Raw genomic sequence first — 22,415 nt, 5'->3', positions numbered from 1 at the left:
CTAGGAAACGTGACTCATCCTTCATGATATTTTCTTTGTTCTGAAAAGGACTTGGCTCTTCTCTAAGCAGATATTTTATTACTTTGCTTGGTCAAGCCCTGTTCCCCCATACTTAACATAAAAAAAAAGCCAAACCAGTTGTATTTTAACTGCAGGATTGCGCAAACAGATGTTGGCCTCAGAGAGAAATGAAACTTTAGATTTCCATAATATGTGGAAAGGTTTGCAGAACACATTACCAGAAGGAACATGAGCAATTGTAAGCAGTAGTCGTAATGAATTAGCCTGGGAACTATTTCAAAGACAGCTGAAATAAAATGCTCTGTAAGTTAAACGGCATAGGGCTTCAACTGTGCATTCCATATCATTTAATTTTCACTAGATTATGGTAAGCCAGAGTGAAGCAAGGCAAAGACTATATTAAACTATGCTTCAGTCTTGAACAGATAGCAATAAAACTGGGGGAAAAACATTTGGATTGTTTTACTGCTGCATTGTTAGCACAGACAACACCAGAATTTATTTTACTCTTAATTAGTGGCCGAAACTTCTGTCATGTTGTTTCAGACAGACTAACAGAGAAGTAAAAAATTTTCCAATGGATTCAATTGAAAATATCAAGCGTGTTTGATTCTGCTGATGCTAGTACAGGATGGCCTACCCTGAGCAAGTAAGCTGCCATGTGATGGATAGGCTTGTATCAGTGAATTTGCTTTTAACACTGCTATGTGCAAGATAAAGCTACTCTTTAAGAAAAAAAAAATATACAGATGCTCACCAATGTGTCTTAAAGGTACTGATACAGTGGTGCTTCCAGTTTGGTTTGCATGCTGTATGATTACTGCAGTGTTGGGGTTCACTTCCCATTATATCTAATGCATTTGGGGATCCATGGCAAATTGGGAAAGCAGAGGAAAGCATAAAGTTTTATCCACCACAAAACTTGCACCGTGACTGAGCAAGCCATGGCTGCATGAATTATGCCTTCACTAGGCTGCATAAAATAAACAGGGTGGGATCAGCATCAAAGACCAATCGTAAGATTATGGAAATTACAACGTGGATTCACAAAGCAGCATTTCTTCCCACTGAAAAAGGTATAAACTCATGCACTAACACACAGATACGGACCATGGTGGTGTTTAAGGAGCGTGAGGCATGGAGAGGTGAAAACACAGAAAAATTGAGGTCCTCATTTGCTGTGGTTATCTAAATTATAGGGAACTATACACTTAAAATTGCTGTGATAGTTTCCAGAAAAGAACTATTTTTGGGGGTTTTTTTTCTTCTTTTTTTTTTCCTTCTTTCACTTCCTACCTAGTGCAAAAACTGATCAAGTGCCTGTTAAGGTGTCAGGCATCCGCCTCCCCAGGGATGACAGTATTTTAATGATTTGTCAAGTGATCCACATTGAAGTACGCATTATTTATTACATACTCTACATTTCAACAGCCACTTCCATCTGGAGAAGGAAGGCAGTAGGTTAGAGATGCTAATGAATAAAGAAGTCATTATTGATTCACAATTTATTCTATTAAAGCAGTCAAGAGTACTTCTAATTTTTGTCAGCTGTCCCTCAAAATCCCCAAAAGTCAACTGTAATTTTAACATTATGGTCTCTCCGTTACTGGGGGCGGATGGGGGAGTGGAATTTCCTTGTAACAAAAGAAAGTAAGATTATATATGGGAATACCAATTATACAGAGCTCTGTAGAAAAGGAGAAAATAGAACTCTTACATTCTTAAAAATTAAACTGTCTTAGGAGCTACTTGAAACATAATCAGCTAGAACACAATGGAATTTAAGTGCCATTTTAAACACATATTATTTTTTTAAGCCTTACAGTATTTTTGAGGAGAAAGCGACTACTATCCCCATCCTTTGCCCAGGAAAACACTGCCTTGCAGCAAGGCTTAATGTCTTACCAAAGCCACATGAAAAGTGCAATGACAGACCTGGAAAAGATGTTTTAGGTTTATTTTCGAGCCAGCCTCCTTTATTAGGTCAGCTTAAAATGCCACCTTCCTATGCAGAAGATTTCCTGCTCCAGCAGGGCAACCTCTAATAAAATGTTACTTAAAAAGAGGGGATAATCTTTTCATTTAATAATGGACAAACATTACACTGGCATGTAAACTAGGCTCATAGGAAACCTGATCCCCCAAACATATGTGAAGTTGAGTAAGTTGAATTCCACCATTGTTAATATGAGGAAAGTTACTCAAATTCATTTAATGGCTGCCAAACTTAAGCCTAAAATCCTCGTAATGCTGGCAAACTTCCCATTGACTTCAAAAGGGCCAGCACTCTGCTCCTTGAAGTCTTAAGCTTTAGCCAGCCTGTAGCACATCTTTCACCCCAAATCAAGTGTTACCCCACTGAAGCAACTCAAAGACTCACAGTGTACTTGTAATTTAATACTTTCTTCATATTTATTTCTAAATGGAAGATATGGTAAGGATGAGCTATGTCATATAAATATCCTTTATTACAGTGTAGGTGCCTGTATTGAGCTGTGACAATACCCACTGTGTAAAATGAAATACAGGCTTTAAAATTTTCTCAACACATCTCAGAAAGGTGATGAATTGAAATCTTCACTATTTGCTTGCTGCTAAGTAGGGATCCCTCTTTGCTGAGGACTGTGCAAGTTTACTGACTAAACCACTTTTCATAGACATACATTAGCTGCAAGTCTTTTTCCACCCCCATAAGCAAACATGCAGCAAAGCAGCCTCTGCCTGGTTATCCTTGTAAGCTCATATCTTTTCCAGTGTGTTGCGGGCTTCAGAAAGGCAGGCTTGCCTCCTTCTGCTTCCATTGTGCAGAGCCTAATTTATAGTCCGAACAAGCACCTTGCTATAAAAGATTTGCTTCTCCCTGCTCACTTCCTATTTCCCACAGTTAAAGCATGTTTCAAATAAAGGATTCATGGGCCTCCGAGCTTACAAATTAGGCAAAGTAACACTCAGAGCACTAGCAAAGACTTTTTATTCAAAATAGTAAGTGAAAAGCCTAGAGAAAAACAATCAAATCAAAGCAGGACAAAACCTAATGCAGGAAGTCCCTCCAAAGCTGTTTTTAATGTTGCCCATCACAAATACCTTTGGTTCGGGCACAAATGCATTTGAGTGAAAACTGGATAAATGCCAGAGCTGCTTTAGAGCCATTTGAAGCTGGAAGAATCTGCTTGGCTAATTGCTTGGTCTGGCCACAGTGTTGTAGTACAACCTATTAAGTGCCTGAATTGCTTAAACTCAGGTTACACTTTCGTATGGGTTTTGAAAACCTGTTTTGATTTCATATTGCTTTCAATACGGTTACCACACGGCTTTATTTGCTACTTCCTGAAAAGTTTTTCTCTCCTCCAAACCCCAATCTTAACATAAAAATGCAAAGTTTCCCTACCAGCCTCCATGACTTGTTACTTATACTTTATTATGCCCCTTGTGTTATGTCAAAGTGGGAGGAAAAGTCTTTGTTTCAGAGGCAAAGCAGTACTGAAATCTCTAGATGGGACAGAAAAAAAAAAAAATAAAGGTTTGGTTCTAGTATGAAGGAAACGTTAACCAAGCAAAAGTGATGTATTGAAATTCCATGTCTTCTTGTCTGTCTTAGAAGAAGCTACAGTCCAGAACCGCTTCCGGCAGGCTCTAATTTCTTATCTACATTTTGACCATGGTTGTCTAATATGAGCTTTCATCATTCAGTTAAAAGAGCTGCCCTCACTTCAAGTGCTTGATCAGCTCCTCTTTGTTAAGAAACAACCTTATAAAGAAAAGGTGTGCTCTAAAGGGTGAGGCTGAATTTGGTGTACTGAAACTCACAGCTAAAAGTCAATCCTGAGCAGAAGAATAAATGAAAGTCCACAGCCTTCTGCGAGGAGAGACAGAAAGGGGCAATGAGCAGTAACTTATCCAGCCTGCTATTCTAACCTAGTTGGCTTCAGCCGAAGGTATTAAAAGTGACCACGTATTGATCTACAAAACCTTTTTGGAGGGAACTGCATGTTCCTTTCTGAACTAACTCTACTGGGAAGTAGTTTCATGGTTTCACAATACATGAAACTGAGGCACTTTTTGCCTCCTACCTTGGAAGCATCAGTCCTCATCCTTTAAAGCACGATTTTAATAGTGGTTGGGATGATGAGAAAGAAGGAGAAGGCAAGAAAATGAGAAAGAAGTAAAAATGTCTTTTTCATATAATACTATGACTCTAGGAGTCTGTCCTTAAAAAAAGAATAATTATCCACTAGTACAATATTCTCAATAAAAGTGAAAAATTGGAATCACTTAGATGACTGTTCCCCTGCACTTCTGTGAGCATTTTAGCGAAACTCAACAGTAGGCACTACAAAGAAATAAATAAATGTTATTCCTATGTTGTGCTTGAACTGAGTGGTTCAGTAAAAAAAGTCTTTGGGATAAACCTGACTCATGACTAGGAGAACCCCTAACATCACACAGCTGAAGTTAGTCAAAAGTGTGGCAGGAGCGGGTATTCAGATGCCATTATACCGATTTCTTACTAGGACATTCCTATCTCTGCTTATGCAAGGACAAAAGACCTTTTCCCAGCCTAAGGCAGGTGGGCGGTGGTGGTGAGAAGCAGAGTTATTACATGGAGCTGCTGTCCCAGCTCTTTCCAGTGTGTGGGACACAGAAGCCCCATTCCATCCCCAGTTCCAACAGCTCTCCTGGCAGCTGCAGGAATTGCATTTCACAGTGATTTACAGCCAACGTATGCCTCCAGCCTTTAATAAATTACCATGTAGCCTTGAGCAATAAAGAATTAAGCTAAGGGAGAAAGCCAAAAGCTCTTCCTGGCTAAGTCTGGAGACAGCCTTCCTAAAAGTTAATCACTGTGACAGAAGCTTTATACCCACACTCTAAATAATCAAGCAAGTCAATGTTTCTTCATCTTTGCCCCCTCTGCCTCTCCCCATCACAGCTGTGCTGCTGGGATGGCTGAGATTCAGCTGGATGGGCAGCACAGTGAGGATGCTGCTGGGATGGCAGCGGACAAGAGATTCTGACGCTTTGGTTCTCACTTTGGAAACTGTATTCCTTTTCGAAATCCTGATCATACCCAAACCAAACAGGATTTCAGTTACAAAGGAAGTTTGTGTTTCGTGGTTTTTTTTAATTAATCCTTATGTTCTTTTTGCCTCTTCACATCAGCGAACCATTAATACGACAGATGCAACTTTTAAATCAAAAAGATTTCTTTTGTCTAATGGTATGTAGCAAACCATGTATGTAGTAAGGCATGAAGGAAGTCAAGAGTTTATCAGAGTTTCAGGCGTGCAGTAACATTGCTGAAGAAACTCCTGCAAGTCTGTGCCAGGGATCAAGTTACCGAAGCAAATATCTTTGGCATTTTTACGCTGCATTTTACCACCTCCAACTGTGTAATCAACAAAAGGCCAGGAAGAGATAAAGGGAAACAGGTGGGGTGGAATAAAAAGTAAGACTGTTCATTTGGCATGGCAATCATCAGCTGTTTCATAATAAGCCATTGCACTTTGCAGGGGGCTTTGTATTATTTTATTGTTATAAAAGGGGATGAATTTATAAAGTGTCTTTCCACATGCTTCCTCTTCTATCATATCTTCTTGCAGCTACTGCGGAAAAAGGCTGGTGGTACTATGTATATGAGACAAAATACTTACAACGTCACTTTATCAAAACTCAGAACAAGGCCATTAAGAACCATCAGTAGATGCTTTTCTATTTCTGTGACATATGTTACTTAACCTATCAGTTTGATTTTTTCATTATTGTTCTAAAAGGAAATAAAAATGAATAAGGTAAACAAAGGCTCCAAATTCCAGTCAAAACCACAATGTCAAAGTTTTGTAAGAGGGAGAGATAATTAGGCAGGCCATAATTCTGGGAGCTCTGAGATTATGACTGCTGTTGTGAACACCAAAAGAAACACATTCTGAGATGTTGTCTAGGCCACAATTAAATACTTAAGCAGTATTCACATGGAGAGAAGGAGGTAGAGGAACGAAGACTCTGTACCCACCAATGATTATCTAATACTATACTATTGCAATCTTAATTTCCTATCTTACATTTTTAAATAGATCAGGCTTCTTTTAAAATACAACAGCTTTACTGAAATATGTTTTTACCATATGTTTTAATTAAAAATGTAGGAGTTTAATCAAAATAGGTTTTGAGGACTGTCATATGGGTCAATTTATTAAATCAAAAGCAGCAAAACCAATAAACACAATATCCATGAGAACAGGAATTACTAGTATCCAGCTTACTTGAAATTCCCTGTGCTTTTTAATATTTGTTTGGAAGAAAAACATATCGTGTTAGGGATTCAACACCACATTTCTGAAATGTGAAATAAGAGTGTCACCAAGATTAAAAAAGAAAAAAAAAGCAAAACAAAAAACTACTCAAAGGCTGAATAAAATGCCTTATGGAAAGGGAATGAAAAGAGGTCAATCATTCTCCTTTGCGTGTTTACCAGAAGACTGGGAGGTGATTTGACTGTTCTGAGCAAATGCCTTCCTGGGGAGAAAATACTGGTTTTTAAAGAGCTCTTTAATCTAGTGGAGAAAGGCATAACAAGTAATACAGGTCAGATATAATTGAGTTAAAAATCAGGGATGTTTTTAGCAGAGATGCAATTAATTACTGAAACTAAAAGGGAAAATAGCAGATTTCCTACCACCTAACTTAATATCAACTGATGTTTTCTTATCAAGAGTGGATTATCAGGAGAAATTACCATATCAGGATATCTAGATAGAGATTTTAGGGCTGATTATAAACAGGAATTCAGATTGAGAAAGCACTCAACAATTTAACAGTCTCTTAAGAAAGCTGGTGCTGTGACTCAGTGAATACAGATTTGCATCTGAACCATTTGAGCAAAAAAGCAAGGTAAAACAGAAGCATCTGTGTATGCATGCATATATGTAAATATAAAAAAATATTCAGGACTTTTTTCTTCATTAACAAAAAGCAAATAATTTCACAACTATTTTTTTCCCTATTTTCTCTATAAACCATATTTAATCTGGGATTTGAGGCTGCACACAGATGTTCCCTACTAGTATGTATTTTTCTGTATGCGTAAGATAATATGCAGGCTATATGCACACTTTACATTTGGACAGTAACTCAGATGTAGGATTTCTGGCCTTTCCTAATCCATACCCCACAATTCCACCTCACATTGATGGATTTTGGTCTTTGGAGTCTCCCTGGTGTCACCTGGATGGCAAAGTCCCTGTCTCTGTGTCATAACCCTTACCGTGTCCCAACTCCAGACTGGTTTGCACTGAATAGATACCAGGCTTTGTGTCAGAGCCTCTCCAACAAAGATGTGTCAAAGCCAGCATTATATCAGCCCTTCACTTTTATCTGATCTGACTTTTTAATTGCTGAAAGGCACTGAGCCTGATAAGCAAGCCTGGTTTCCAAGGGTTCACTGGGGCTGTTCCCCAACAGACAATGTAACCGCAGGCAGTGACACTAAAGGAGAGATCTTCTGAATTAAGTTTCGCCTCTGAACAATTTCTTCTCTGAACAATTGATCCTGTGTCCCACATTTGAGTCTTCGGAGGACAAGAGGTATAAACTCCATTTAAAGCAATCAATAGCAATAATCCCCAACAACACAGAAGCACTATTGTACTTTGGACCATTACGGGGTGAGACAATTGTCAAAATCTAAGCTTCACTGCCTATGATAGTGACTCCTTCAGCTGGAAGAAGGTGTAATAATTTTGCGTATGCACAAAGAGGATAAAAGGAGATATAACACTTAGAAACCTTCAACAGCCGATTCTTTACAGACAGAAAAGCTCTGAAAAATATTCCCTCCATTAGTCTCAGAAGATGAGGTTTTTAGCTGAATGGCAAAATTATTAATTTTTATAGCACATACATTCCACTAACAAATGAAAATCTTGCCAAGAAAGGAATGTGATTTTCTACCTGAGTCGTGGCAAAGTTTGTTCCATCGGTGACTTCCACAGTCATATTATATAGGGACCTCTGCTCTGCATCCAAGGGCTTTGCAATGACAATAGTGCCCACTCCCTTCTCCGCGTCGAAAGAACTATCGTAATTCCCTCCTAATTGTTGCACAAAAATACAATTAAATTAGCCATCTCGGGAAAATTTCCATTGAAAATGTTCCTAGAAGTGGGCATATCTGTTTACTGGCATCCATCTTAATGGCTTGCCTTAGCATACAGAGTACAACTACTGATACTTCTTTGTTCATAACTCATTTATATTTCAAAGCACAGTTTGTATATTGGAAAGCAGATATCATTAAAATGCACTGCAAAAACCAGTCTAACAGTATATTTAAGCGAACCATAACTGTGTCTATAAAAAGAATCAAATGTCTCTAAGCCTGTAAGATGTGTGCCCTTGTAGTTTGGATAATGAACATGCACAATTATCTTTTGGTATGAAAACCATTTTAAGAGGGTTTTACTCTGCAAATTTTATTTTCAGAAAATTCTCACTGATGCTCATGGGTGCAAAGACCGTCAACTGAGTCTTTAAAAATTACTATTCTAATCAATTTAAAAAATGCAAATAGAGATTTGTTATGTTAATTTCAAGGACAATGATAATTACAGGCAGCAAAGGTCAAATTCTACTAGTCTTTTAGGAATTATTTAAATAGATCTGACAGCATACACATCATAAATTTCTTTCCCTTAAAAAAAAACCCCAACCCTTACAGAGTGCTGTTCTGAAACTAATATCCCCTTATGCTGTCACACACTGAGTGATGCAGTAGTGGAAAAACCCTCCTGAGACTCAGGTAAAAAAAAAACAAGAAAAAGGGAAAAAAAATCTATTACAAAGTAAGAGAAAGCCATAAATAATTTGAGATTAAAGGGTTACGGGATTTCTCAGCCACAGCTATAGTTTATAAATTAGAACCACTCATTATGTTCAGAAGTAAAGCACACATTCCCTCCTGCTAAGCTGCTTCTTACTCACTAATCTATAAAATGGAATTTATTATAAGTTGAGCCTGAAATTTTTGGAGGCTGGGGACAGGGAGAGGTGGAACGCAATAGTGATGACAAATGAACTGTTAAGGTTTATTCATCACACAGCAATGCAATGCCACAAACTACAGCCTCTGACAACACAGTTCTACAAAGTAGAAAAGGCTTTCAAACCCCACTGATCATAAAACTTGTGTAAGAGCTGCTCGGACCTCTGGGATTAGATCCACAGGTAGAAAAACATCCATTCCATTGACATAGCTTTTGTGCAAAATATAGAGAGATACATATTTGAATAGCTGGTATATAATCACAAAATGGATCTCATTTTAGGGCTGGAAACAGAGAAGTGAAAAGGACAGTCTTCCTTGCTCTACCATCACGTCTTGCTTCTGCATGGTTTGCTGATCAACAACTGGCACTATTTTCAGAAACAGTCACGCATTTAGTGAGAGGAAAAAGGTTTTGGCATTCCAAGACATTGAAGATTCAGAGGAATCACAGCCCCTGAATTCCTTAATGTGAAGAACCCCCTCACTTCTCTCTGCATCTTGCAGAGGCAATTGCAAAGAAAAGTGTCAGCACTGCTCTGACCATTTCTGTCTTGGAGGCCATTCAGGAAGGGGGAAAATAAAGGGGAGGAGGATTAAGAGTGCAGGTGACCTATGCAAAAGAGAGGCAGAATTGGTGAACTTCCGAATGATGCGATCCAAACATGGTTGTTTCAGACCTATGCTGAATGTATGTATATACATATATACAGCTCTGAGCCTAACAGATACAATTGTGATTCTCCAGGAAAACACTGACACTGGATCTGCTGTGATTTATGATGGATAACAACACTGCTTATTTCTTAGCCTCCTTTCTCAAACCCAAACTGCATATTTTTTCTCAATTGATGTGTATATAGTTAACATTATTTGACACTAGGAAAAAAAGCATAATTGCCCTTGACATTTCACTAGTACCAAGGTATTTGGATCGTATTGATCGTATCTTCAGTGTTTTTTGGGTTTTGGGATCTTTTAAAGTTAATCAAGGAGAAAAAGATGTCATCTTCCAATTACTGTTTTAAATTGATTTACTTGAGGAAAAAACTACCATGAAAACAAAGTCTGAAAAAAGTCCTCCTTTGAAGAAGAGAGTTCCGAGATTCTTGCAAGGAAATCTCTGCTGAAATGAAGCTAGCCTTGGGACAGTAGGCACTTTACAAAGAGACTGTTTCATACTGATAACCATGAAACCAAAATGAAAGCCTATACTTCAAGATGCTTAATAGCCATCTTAATGAGCAATCAAAAATTATATGCTATCAACTGGCATACACTTCCAAAGAAGTGACATGCAAGGATTAGCAATAAATGTTTTAAATGCCCTTCCTCTGTTGGCATAGAACTGGGTTTGCAGGGCACTACGCAGTGTATTGCAAATACACTGACATATTAAAGCCATTCTCATTAAGTGCAGTAGACTCTTTCCCTAAAATCAGATTTGAATCCATCGTATGAGTTTTCTATATGGTATTAACTTCTTCCAAAATGGTCTAGTGATGAAATATATTTCGGTCACCAGCCACTCCATTCTAGCCTACACTTGTAACTAACCAGGCAAAGCAATTTATTTTAAGTTGATTCACTTTCTATTAAACAAGGCAGAAACTGCATCAAAAACTGACATAGGGATAGATCACAGAACATCCTGCTGTGAGATTTGTGGTTATAATCTCTTCTGGAGTGAAAACTTGATTTATTCCTGATTCAGTCTGGTACATTTTAACAGACTATGGTCAGCTGCTGACAAAGAAGATCCAGTCCAATGGCTGAACTTCTGGGAATATTACCTGAGATATTGGGTCCTGCCTCTCATCTGGAGCACAAGAGGCAGTCTGGAAATGCTTTGCATTGCTCCTCAGCTTTCATATATCCTCAAACCAGCTCCTTATATGATGAACCCTTCTGAAATTGCCCTTAAGCACTGATGGATAATTAATGAATTACGTGTAACTGCTAAACTGTATAAGTCTTATAAATATGCACAGTCTATGCAAGGTATATGAAGCACTCAGAGAAGTACCCAACAAAATTATCTTTGAATGACAGCTGTTGAAGGGGCACAGGGAGAGAGAGAACAGTCATGTGAAAACAAACAGGACTCTTCTCTTAAAAGCTCCTGCAGCTGAACTATCCTTGGAAGCTCATGTGAAACCACTTCCTTCTGAAGGTGCTTATGTTGTGGTTGGAGGGCTGAGCCCATAGGATGTGGCAGCTGAGTGTGTCTCAGCTTCATACGTTTCTGGGGTACCTGAGGCCCCCAAAGTATGCTGCCAGGTAACTACCAACACTTTTGAATGGAGTCATCTGTAGTACAGTAAGCATCAGGTTCACCAATGTTACTATCGGCCACTTAGCACTTCTTTGATCACAATCTTAGGATAAAAGGGGGCTAAGGAGCTCAGTTTTATTAATGTGAAATTTTATTACTTATTCCAACACATGGCACATGCTTTCCTTTTTATTTTGTACTATAACCTGCTTTCAGATACAAGATAAATAGATGCTGTCTTCGCTAATGTAATTGCAATTGCATTAGGAAAGAAATATTTCAAATGAAGTTAATGTGAGTTCCTGGAGCATTTTGGGCAAATCAACGATAAAGAAGACAAGCTGATTGTACTGGCAAGTTGGCTAGATAGGTAGTAGTCCTGAGAAAGCATTTTAACACTGAATGACCATGCAGAGACGTCGATTAGTCACTGTTAGTAATACGATTGCAGGCTAAGATGTAATGCTGATATATCTTCAATACAGATTTGACTTCCCTTAAAATACTTTGATTTGGAGAGGGATATCAAGAAAACTCCACATATACTTGAAATGTCATCTTTGCATGAGAAGGCTTATGTTTCAATGATATAAATTCATCTAAAAAGTGCTTTTTCTTGGCTGTTAAGATTCTCAAATACACCTAGTTCAGATAGTTATGTCTACACTTTGGACACCTAAAATTAAATGAGATGATTTCCACCCTTGCTTTCTGTAGATTGATCTTCATGCTCTTGCATAAGCCCTGGAGGCATCATACTTCCACAAGTAGGAGTTTTTTATGTTATGTTAAAGGGTGTTGTAGTTTATATAGGATTTCCCAATACAACTCTAGCCAATTCCAGCTGTTGTCACATTTGGAACAGTTGCAGTAACAGCCCCTGGTACAAAGCGTCTTATTTGTTGACCCTCACTACATCTTCATAAGACTTTCGTAGCACAGCCCTAATTTGAATTTAACAGATGATATAGTGTGGTCAAGATGAAGATCTCAGGAAACTGAACCAAGACACCTCTGAGCCAAAAGACTATACGTTGTGTTCTTGGTATAGAGTAGCCTTCATTACATTGTCTGGCTGAATGTGGAGTGCTACCTTGGTTCTTATCTTGTTTCTTTGCTTGATAGCCACAGAGAACACAGTTTTCGCCTGACAAAAATCCTGTATGATCTGGAAAAATTTAATTTTCCCTTTTATGAAAATATAGCTTAAAAAAAACCCCAAGAAATCCTCACTGAACCTTATATGACTAATGGGTGAGGATCATCAATTTAAAGCTTACCACTCATTTGGTGCAACAGACAGGCCAAGGAAAACTTCTTGTTAAAACTTTCCTGTTAAAAGTGATTTCTAGAGGCCAGATGGAGAATGTGCCTAAGGCAAGAGACAGACCTGGCATTCCCACAGAATATGGGTTCTGAAATTCTGTCGCTTTTGAATTCCAGTGTGGGTTTTGGTTTGTTTTGGTTTTTTTTTTTAATTTTAAATCGTATTCTGATTTGTATTTTGATTACTGCATTTGCTGCAAACAATGAAGTTTTTTTGTTGTTCTTTTCGTAGATAGAGTTGCTTTCTGGGAAGATGTCAAACTTCCCTGTGTTCCCATCAGATGTTGATACGCAGTTTAAGATGGGACTATGCTGATGTGAGGAATTATTTTTTCCTCTGAGAAGAAAACATGTCAGCAAATCTGGAGAACCAGTAGATAAATGAGTCCCATGTGAGGGCTTTTTTCACTCTTCTCCAGTGCAATGATCCAGAAGAGTGAGACTGTATGCACAACTCTGAAGTATCTGATGCCTGCGAAGAATCAGACTTGTTAAGTCTTAGATGCAAAGATGGATCACACTGAACTCTGGAGGACATTTCTAAATCAAATACAGCTAAAACCTGAATTCTTCCTTCACTGGTAGATAGCAAAGAGCATACATGCTCCATGTTCAAACTTAATAAAGCCAGGATAGACTGAGATCCTCACACAAGTCTCATTTGACTTATCATGCCATGATGGACGAGTGAAGAAGACAAAAATAGGAAATTATCTAATTTAGAGAATAGTCCTCTAAAGCACATTTTCTTGAGGTGGAGAAGATTCTTACTTGTCTTGTCCCAAAGTAAACTAACAACACCAAGGACAGTGATGATAAATTGGGGCAATAGCTAAAATTCTCACACTGCTCAGTGCAGAGAATCAGAGGAAAATGCAGAAAAATATTTCACCCTGAAACTCAAAGATGAGTCTAAAGTGCTTCTAGGATTTTCAGGAAAATAAACAAAGCCAAATTTTCCATTTTTCCTGTTTTCAAAAAAGAGGAAATATACTTAGAAACCACATCAAGAAATACAAATTGAACTACAGACTTTCGTTAATCATAACTTAATAAATATTAGTAATGTAACATGCCAATATTTCTTCTTTTATGTACTATGTCACTAAGAAGAAGAAAATAATGCAGACTGAATTTTCAGATAAAACTGTTGTAAGGAGAGTCAAGGTCTTGGGTTTGCTGCTAAGAAGCATAAAGGCATAAAAAGCAAAAAAAAGAAATCAGGAAGGTATTTTAGTTGTCAGAGAAGATAATTCAAAGGAGGCTAGGGAGCTACATGTTCTTGATATTAAGCAAAATTTGAAGCACTGTGAATTAAATGGACAGTTAATTAAAATTAATAGATATTGAAATTATTGCAACTTAAGCACCCTTGATAAAAAGTACTGATGTGCTTTTAAAGTTTGGCTACTTTTTTAACGGCAGAGGCTGGGTAAAGAAGGAAGATAAAGAGGCCTGTTTGAAGAAACAGAGAGATGTTGTGCAACATGCTACTTAAGCAAAAACCAGCACCATGCAGCTTAGCTTCAGTGTTAAAGTAATCACACCATTCCCACCACTAACAAAGGAAAAGACAGAGAGGGCTGAATTTACCTGTCAGAAAGAAAGATCTCTAACTTATTTTGGAGTTCCCATTTGAAATTATTTTATCATGACTGAATAAATTTAACACAACCAAAACAACCTATGTTCAGTCTTTCACATTGTGGGATCTGTACAAACTGAGAATGGCGTTGAATGCAGTCTGAAAACAGAAACCAGGTATGACGTCTCAACCATTCCCAAACAAACAAAAAAACAAATGAAGAGGTAAGCATCCTGTTCCTCTCTAGTTCATGGAGGGTACATAATCTCCCTGACTACAAGGCACCTTCCTCTCTTGGACCTGATTAAATCAAGACCTTAAACAGCTATTTAAAGTGTATATAGTTTAGGTGCAAACTAGATGCTGAAGTTAGGCAGATAGAATGGTGCAGTCAAACTTCATTCACCCTCCCTCTTTTTTTTTAAGCTGAGAGAAAGTGCATGTTATGCATTAAAAAAGAGCTTCTCTGGAACTCCAATGCCCATTTAGTTTGAAAAGGTCATAAACATAAAGGTCAGGCTGCAAACTCTATATTAAACCGTGCCTCTACATAAGCCTTCAGGGCTTTTGCTGACATTACTGTGAACTGTGCATGGAGGTCCAAAATCACAAAATACCAGATGGAGCTGGATCAGGTCTGCGTTTTCTAGCAGCACAGAAACCATCTCTTGCATCAGCAGTCCCATACAGATTTCCATGCATGACAACTAACTTCTACTAAAAATCCTGGTCTTTCACTCTGCTTTTCAGCACTAGCCCTCAATCTTCTCCCAAAAGGAAAGTATCAACATCTTTTTTTACCATGTGATTATTTATACTGAGGAACCAGGAGACAAAGTGGTTTTGACACTGAATAAAGGCAGCAAAGATAACCTAAAAATACAGTTCTCCATCTATAAAATTCTGTGGGGTGGGTTTTTCCTTTGTGCCTTGTACACAGAGCAGCTGGAACAACAAGGTCTTCTGCATGCCCAGGACTGTTGGCTATTCCTGTCGCAGAAATGGGTGTTGTTGCTAGCCCTATTATTTATCACAACAGCAATATTTCATGACAACATTCATATAGCAACAGTATTGAACTGGACGGTCAGGATCACTGATTTTTCATAAAGTCTAAAGAAGTTCTGTCTCCATGACCCTCTTTAGTGATGCGGCATCTTGCAGCATCAGGATCTACAGTCTATAGGGAAACCATTGCGGTTACTTGAATAGCAAAAAATCTTCTAAGTCACTGGAATTATTTTAGCCATAGAGGTCATATTAAATGACAAACTAAAGGCTTCAATTTCATAATGCTCTCCCCATCATCTGTTTCATAGGCAAAAAATGAGATTTTATTATAAGGGATTGTTAGATTGCAAGTAATTCTAATAACGTAAAAGAATGCAGCAGAAAAGTGGGGGATTCTTCCAGGGCTTAACACAGGCAACATCTTAATGAGAGTCAGTGAATTCTCAAGGAAAGGACGAAAAGCCTGTGAAAGGCAGAGGCGTCCAGCAAAAGGTTCAAATGGGGAAAAGTGTCAATAACATTAATAAAGATGGCTTTCTCCTGGGAGGAAAACTAGGGACAGTGAGGAAGAAAAAGGGAATGTAAACATTAGCTAATAAATTGCATGTAGCATACTGAAACAACCAAGGGAATGGGAAGAAAACTGTAGGAAACATATGCTGCCCTTCCCTGGGGACTAGCAGGAACCTTAGAATGTGAGAATAGTTTGGGGTTTAATTTTAATATGGTTGGCACATCAGAAACTGTGCTACAAATTCAAAGAGGAAATATTGCTGCTTCTGTCTTTCATCTGCACAAATTAGCAATAAGAGGTGGTTGAAAATTACTCTGACAGACCCTTTCGTTTGTGATCCTCGTCCTTCCTGTTGGCTAAACCCATCCACAAACAGCTACGCTGAAATGAGAGCCAGGCTCAATCCCTGTAAATAAAGACTGCTGATGCACCCTTTCCACTAAGTCTGTGGCAAAGGCTTTTTGTTTCTCTAATCTTTCATACAGTATTTGCTTTATAACCATTCATTTTAACAACACCTCATTGTACAGACATGGTGTTTTACATCTGAAGATATACAAACATTACATACAAGTATCTGCAAATATTAAGTAGCACAATAAATTTGCAGGGTTGTTGTGCTGCTGGGAATAGTCTCATTTTGGAGATTTTAAATGTGTTATTTTAAATGACATAACTGAATCAGCAGTAGAATTGGAAAAGAAACACTTAGGAACACTGATTCCTGTTTCTCCACTGCAGCTAAGTGAGACCCTGTACTCTCTGCCTTTTTGGCAGCTACATCACATTTCCCTGCAATTTTATGACCATTACTTCTACGGCTTTTCCTCCTCTTTACTATTTCTTCCTCTGTATTTTTATAAGCAATTTTACGTAAGGCAGTTTTATGGTTGAAATCTCACATCAAACCACATTTCTCCTTTTCAGTTTGCATTCAAGACAAACTTTTGGTGGCTCCATTTGTAACCCATATGTTGATGCATCCCATTCTGTTTCACAGTTAAATGGATGGCACTGGACTGTGAAAAGTTTGAATTAATTATTGGTGATAAACTGCAGAAAATCCGTGAATACAATGATAATAATTGGACACAAATATGGTAAAAGCTGTCATAGAAAGAAACGCAGCACATCCATGTGTCGCATCGCATCCTGTCACAGGCATTTATGAAAGATGTAATATAAATTGTCTCAAAGAACTTGCAAAAATAAAAAGGCAGCCTGGATAGTTGTATTTTACCAAATGTGTTTGCACTAAGGGTACCTTCTGTTGAACAGTTCTGCCCACAAGCTGTCTGTAGAATATAGAACATCTCTCGAGCATGCTTGCCACCTTGAAGCAGGGCAGTCGGAAGCAGAAAAAAAAGAACAGAATGCAGAAAAAAAGGTGAAGAAAGAGAGAAATGAGGGACAGCAAGTCTAAGTACCATAAATACATTTAGAAATGAGATTAGCAAAGTATGACAATAGAATTTAAATGACAGACAACATTAAGATTGCAGTAAATAACATAGTATGAAAAAAAAACAATTCAGCCATACAGCGCTTTTTTTCAGCTTAGCTAAGGAGTCATAACAAAAGCAGGAATATTATTATTGTTATCGCTATATTAAAATGGCATTTTCATTTCAGCATTACGATAAAGGGTTTAATTTGAGGGGAACAGTTCACAGTTAGTTTTCTTGCTCTCAAAACAACACATCCATATGCTTTCCTTCCGAAGCTTCCTCCTCACACCACTGGCTCCCAACTTACCGACGATATCAAACCAGAGAGGAATGTTAGATGGCTGCACAGAAACCACCCCAACAATTTCTGTCACTTTATCACTTTCCATGACAGTGAAATTGTAAAAAGGTTCATCGAAAGTCAGCGGCACAGGCGAGGGCGCAGGCTTTTTTATCCACTCAATATGAAGGCGTGCAGTTGAAGATTTTTGGGGCCGGCCATTGTCCACTGCTTTTATCTGTCAGGTAGAAAGAACACAGGACTCAGACTGAGCATCATAGTTTGGCAGTTGAGACCTCAATTCTATTGCATGATGATGCCTGCTTGGAAAATGGCTTTGTAATCCCCTAAGTAAAATCCTCTATGTAAATAGAGGTACATAAGCACTTCTTCCTCAGTTCTAATTCTTTTTTACATTACACTTCAACTTTTCGCCGTAAAGACTGAACTTAAATTGAATTTTTTGTTTTACAAATGCCGATGAGGGGCTTTCTGGAGAGGCAATTCAAATATTCCCCACACAGATCCTCCTCCCCAGAACAAGCTTCCCTCTCTAATTTCACCTTCTTCAAATCCCTCTTGCGGCAAAACTGGGATCTTTATAATGATCCTGTGGGGTGCTGTGCATATCCTAAACATGCCCACCCAGACCATGTTTGATTGCTTTTAAATAGCATTTGTATTGCAGATAAGACTGATATTCCTTATGTTGCCTTCTTCAGGATCTTTAATTGAGTTAAGTAAGTTTCAGATCATTTACCTCATTCTCCAAAATAAATATAATTCAAAATTTTGCTGTATCTATTTTCCTTGCTTTTTCCTCTCTGTCATGTTCATTAAGAGCTGCCCAGCTTGGTGCTAGTTCTTTTTATTAAAATGTCCTCCAGAGGGCTGGATAGACTTGATAGTTGCCTGGCATGCTTTATAGTTTTAGCTCAGCAAAGACAAGATGAGCAGCAACAAACACTGGGCTTAAGGAAAGGGAGAATGTAGGTTCCAAAAGGAGTGCTTTGGTGAATAACATCAATGTCAATAAAATTTTTTTCCTTTTAAAACTAAAGGAAACATTTCTGGCTATATAGGACCACCGGTGTAAACGTGCTGTTACTATGCCTGTTAAAAATGGTAAATATTTTCCTGGAATATCATATCCTATTTTTTTCTCTGGAAATGTGTTAAGTGGGTTTGGTACTAACACATAGCCTCCTGTTCCATTTCAGCTGGGCTGGCCCTATGTGAAAAAGAGGATGAGGGTGTGATGAGCAACTTCAAGGTAGAAAATCTTCAGCTGTTGCATTATAATAAGGGCCAGATCTGAGACGCGACTTCCAGCTCTGTACAGGGAAAGATACTCTGACACTCAAAGGGTGCCCTACTCTGATTACTAGGTATTTCTCAATATTTTGATATTTATTCATTTTCCTGTCACAGTTTCCAACCCTATGAAGGTATCCCAACAGACGTTACTGTAGGTGCCACTGCTTTCCTATACTATAGGCCAGACAGTGGACTTCTGACGCTTTCCTATCACCACCTACATTTTTGGTCAGCTCCATTACTACAACTTATTTGCTTATTGCTGTAGGTGAAGAGTGCACATTCAAGCCCTGTACTGCTTTGTATAAACAAGACTATCTTGTAATCTTTTTTCTTTGACCTTGTCTAGAAGGTTTGAGTTCTGGCAGAAGTACTTTGACTGACATTTCTTTTAACTTAAATTGCTGCAATACTCTTTAATGTGATGAGAAGGGTGCTATAACTTAGAGTACACAGTACTCCTCCTCTCTGAAGCCACCTAACTTGCACAGTGTAAGGACCTTTCCCTGAGTGCAAGCAACTGTGTCCACACAAAAGGCAAATAACCATTTGTAGCTGTACCTGCCCAGTTCAACATGATGTAACTTTATGAGCAGACAAGCCCTTGGTCTTAATTTCTGTGTATTCATGGGAACAACTTACACCAACAATCTGAATGTTGACTGGAAAGTCGGAGAAAAGCTCAGCATGTGCAATAGGACGAATGCTCTCTTTGACTCATTTTTTAAGCAGTAGTTACATGTGAATACTAGATTTCTTAATACATTCCAATCTTACATATAGGTCAAGCTTTAAACACAGTCATATATCGCTTTTTATACAAGAGTGCGTGTTTCTAAAAGAAGTGAGTCAAATCATGGGTTTGTATGTTGATGAAAGAGCACTTACTGTTAAGATGTCGTAACTCCCCGCTGTAAACTGTTTTCTGGAAGAAACCATCCCTGTTTTGGGATCAATAAAAAATTTCCCATCATCATTTCCATCCACAATGCTGTATGAGATTTCTGCATTAGGGCCTTCATCTTTATCATATGCAAAAGCTCTGTAGATTGGCTCCCCTCTCTTCTTACGGTCCCTCTCTGGCAGCTTGATCTGATAGACTTTCTCCGGAAACTGAGGTTTGTTATCATTCTCATCCAGAACCTGGACCACCACCCAAACAGAGGACTGCTTGGGAGATGTGCCCCCATCTGAGACAGTTACCTGAAAAACAACAGCAGTAGAAGCATTATTGTGACTAGATATAGTGGGACTCAATAAATTGGAAAAAACCCCTATAAAACAGATGGAAACATCCATTCCTACCCAAACCTAACCTGCAGTGTACAAAGTCTTCTCTGTACACAAGACATGCTCATTATAAACATACTCAGTGCCCAAATCAGATATGCTCACAGTGGCAAATAAAGGAATCAGGAAGATTTTTTTACTTTTGAGATGAATTTGGAATGGGGAACGTGTGGAGTAGGAACCTATTTGTCAAAATACAAAATCCCTTTAACTCAAATTTTGCAAGTTTATTCCAGAAGAGAGAACTGGAATTAACTCATTAAGCAGGATTCCTGCTTTTTTTGCAAACTTATTTTGAAGTTTCCTCAGCCACACAATGAAATTGAAATATGCATTTCTTCTTAAATCCTAAAATAATCTCTGTCACTTTTTTCCATTAGTTATTTGGAGTTTCTTAAATAACAAAAGGATTTCTGTCAGTTCTTTTCATTCATTACCTCAGATGTGACAGCTCATTATTTCGAAATCTGCTTTATATGATTGTAAGGGGCACAAAGAGCGAGAAATTTCTGCTGCATTGTCTAAAGAGCACACTGTGCTGGCAGAAACATGTAAGAAATAAAATATTAGAGACAAAAGTTAATTAGTAATTCAGCTGCAACTTAAAGAGAATTACTAATGATTTTCAGTCTGAAATACTGTGAAAGTGAAATGATCCAAGATCAACAAGTACTCAAGAGATTTAATAGTATGCCTTCAAAATGCAATCAATACGTTTCAAACTTCTCCCTCAATATTTCGATTGCATTTTTTAAAGAGACGGAAATAAGGCAGAAAGTTATTTCTGATTGTGTGAAAGAAGTTCAAATTTCACTTTCAGCTAGATATGCTAACATGCCAATTCCCATGCCAATTCGGCTAACATGCCGAGTTTTGATGATAGTGAACCAAGATATTACATGCCGTTCTCTGCTTGTACTGATGACTGCACATTGATTGCTTTGCTCGTTAACTCCTTAGTGCTTTATTTTTCCTTAAATGGTTCTGCGTCCCCTTGAAAATCATGCAGTCCTGACATCCAATCCTTAGGTAAAGCAAAATTTTCTGGCAATAATGTCCCTTGCCATTGTCTCCTGCTTGCAACTGGAAGCGTAAATTTAGGATAACCCTGATCTAGTGCTGAGATCAGCAGAAAAACTATAACATTTTCTATGAGACAGGTAAAAGATCTTTTCTATTTCCTGTATTTAACTGTACCTTTAAAATATGACAGTGGAAGGGAGGAGACTGACAGCCTTAGGGACTGAAACCCCTTATTTACAGAAAAATAAACGGTATGGCAACATACAGTGGAAGTGTAAAATCTCCCAAATCAGTTCATAACTCATTTGGAATATGGAGCCTGTCCTCCCTCAGGCCTCTCTCTCTCAGACTGTCACCAGGGCTGGCAGTTAGCACTGGCTGGGATCACTGCCTCATGACAGGGCTGACTGCTGAGCGCTGGACAAGGACCATCCCCATCCTGTAAAGCCACCAACGTGCCATCTGTCAGTCACTGGCGAGGTGTGCAGGGAAAGGACCCACAGTTCATTACCAGTGTACTCAGACATCCAGGTCACACTCGCTACACTTTCCAAAATGGCATTTATAATGCCGAAAGGCTGCACAAGTGGCTGCAAATCTGCCTTTCCAGTTGCTGAGAGCCATACCATCAAAGACCTCAGTTTCTTCACTCCACTGCTCAGGGAGAAGTTCTTAGCTTCTGCAGCAAACAAAAAGACAATTTTGCCCATTTTCCTATTACAGGCTTTCAGCAATAAATAAACTTTTATCTCACTTAGAGGCTGCTCTGTTCTTCTATTTCTGTTTTGCTGCAGTAAACTGGCCAAGCTCTCAGCAAGAGTTACAGGATACAAAGAAAAACCTTTCTCGGGATTTCTGCTGACTCCACAAATCGAATAATCAATGATATCAGCCGGTAGATACTGTAGTGTACAAAATCAGAGATGCACTTATTTAAATGATGGTCAAAAATACCAAGAAAAGATAGACATTTCCTTCAAGCTGCTAGCAGTGACCTACGAAAAAACCTCATGGAGCCGGGAGGAGGTAGGGGGGGGAAAGTTGTTTACAAATAAAATAATAATAAAAGTCTCTACAAACCACAGTGGTATAAACAGTCAAGCATCAGTGATGAAAAAACTGTTTAAGTCAAGAGACTGTTCAAGCAGTAAAGCCATCCTCCTGTCTTACCAATACAGTCTTAGAGTTTGTTCGGTTACTGCTGACATCCTGACTAACACGGTGCTGTGGCAGTAAATTTGTGCTTGCATTTGTTTGTTTATGTAAGCTCAAACGTTTGTGAAATCCC

General features: G+C 38.4%; 1 protein-coding gene across 1 annotated transcript in view; it reads right to left on the bottom strand.

Moving 5' to 3' along the window:
* Window positions 1–22,415, bottom strand: part of FAT3 (FAT atypical cadherin 3) — a 345,812-nt gene that overhangs the window by 84,957 nt on the left and 238,440 nt on the right. The window contains exons 5-7 of the mRNA XM_069883426.1: window positions 19,703–20,017; window positions 17,525–17,735; window positions 7,969–8,108 (exon numbers count right to left, since the gene is read on the bottom strand). Of these exons, the coding sequence (XP_069739527.1) occupies window positions 7,969–8,108; window positions 17,525–17,735; window positions 19,703–20,017 (666 nt within the window). The remainder of the gene's footprint in view (window positions 1–7,968; window positions 8,109–17,524; window positions 17,736–19,702; window positions 20,018–22,415) is intronic.

This window comes from Phaenicophaeus curvirostris, chromosome 1 (assembly GCF_032191515.1).
Source record: "Phaenicophaeus curvirostris isolate KB17595 chromosome 1, BPBGC_Pcur_1.0, whole genome shotgun sequence".
Taxonomy (NCBI): Eukaryota; Metazoa; Chordata; class Aves; order Cuculiformes; family Cuculidae; genus Phaenicophaeus; species Phaenicophaeus curvirostris.
This window is presented reverse-complemented; position numbering and strand designations above follow the sequence as displayed.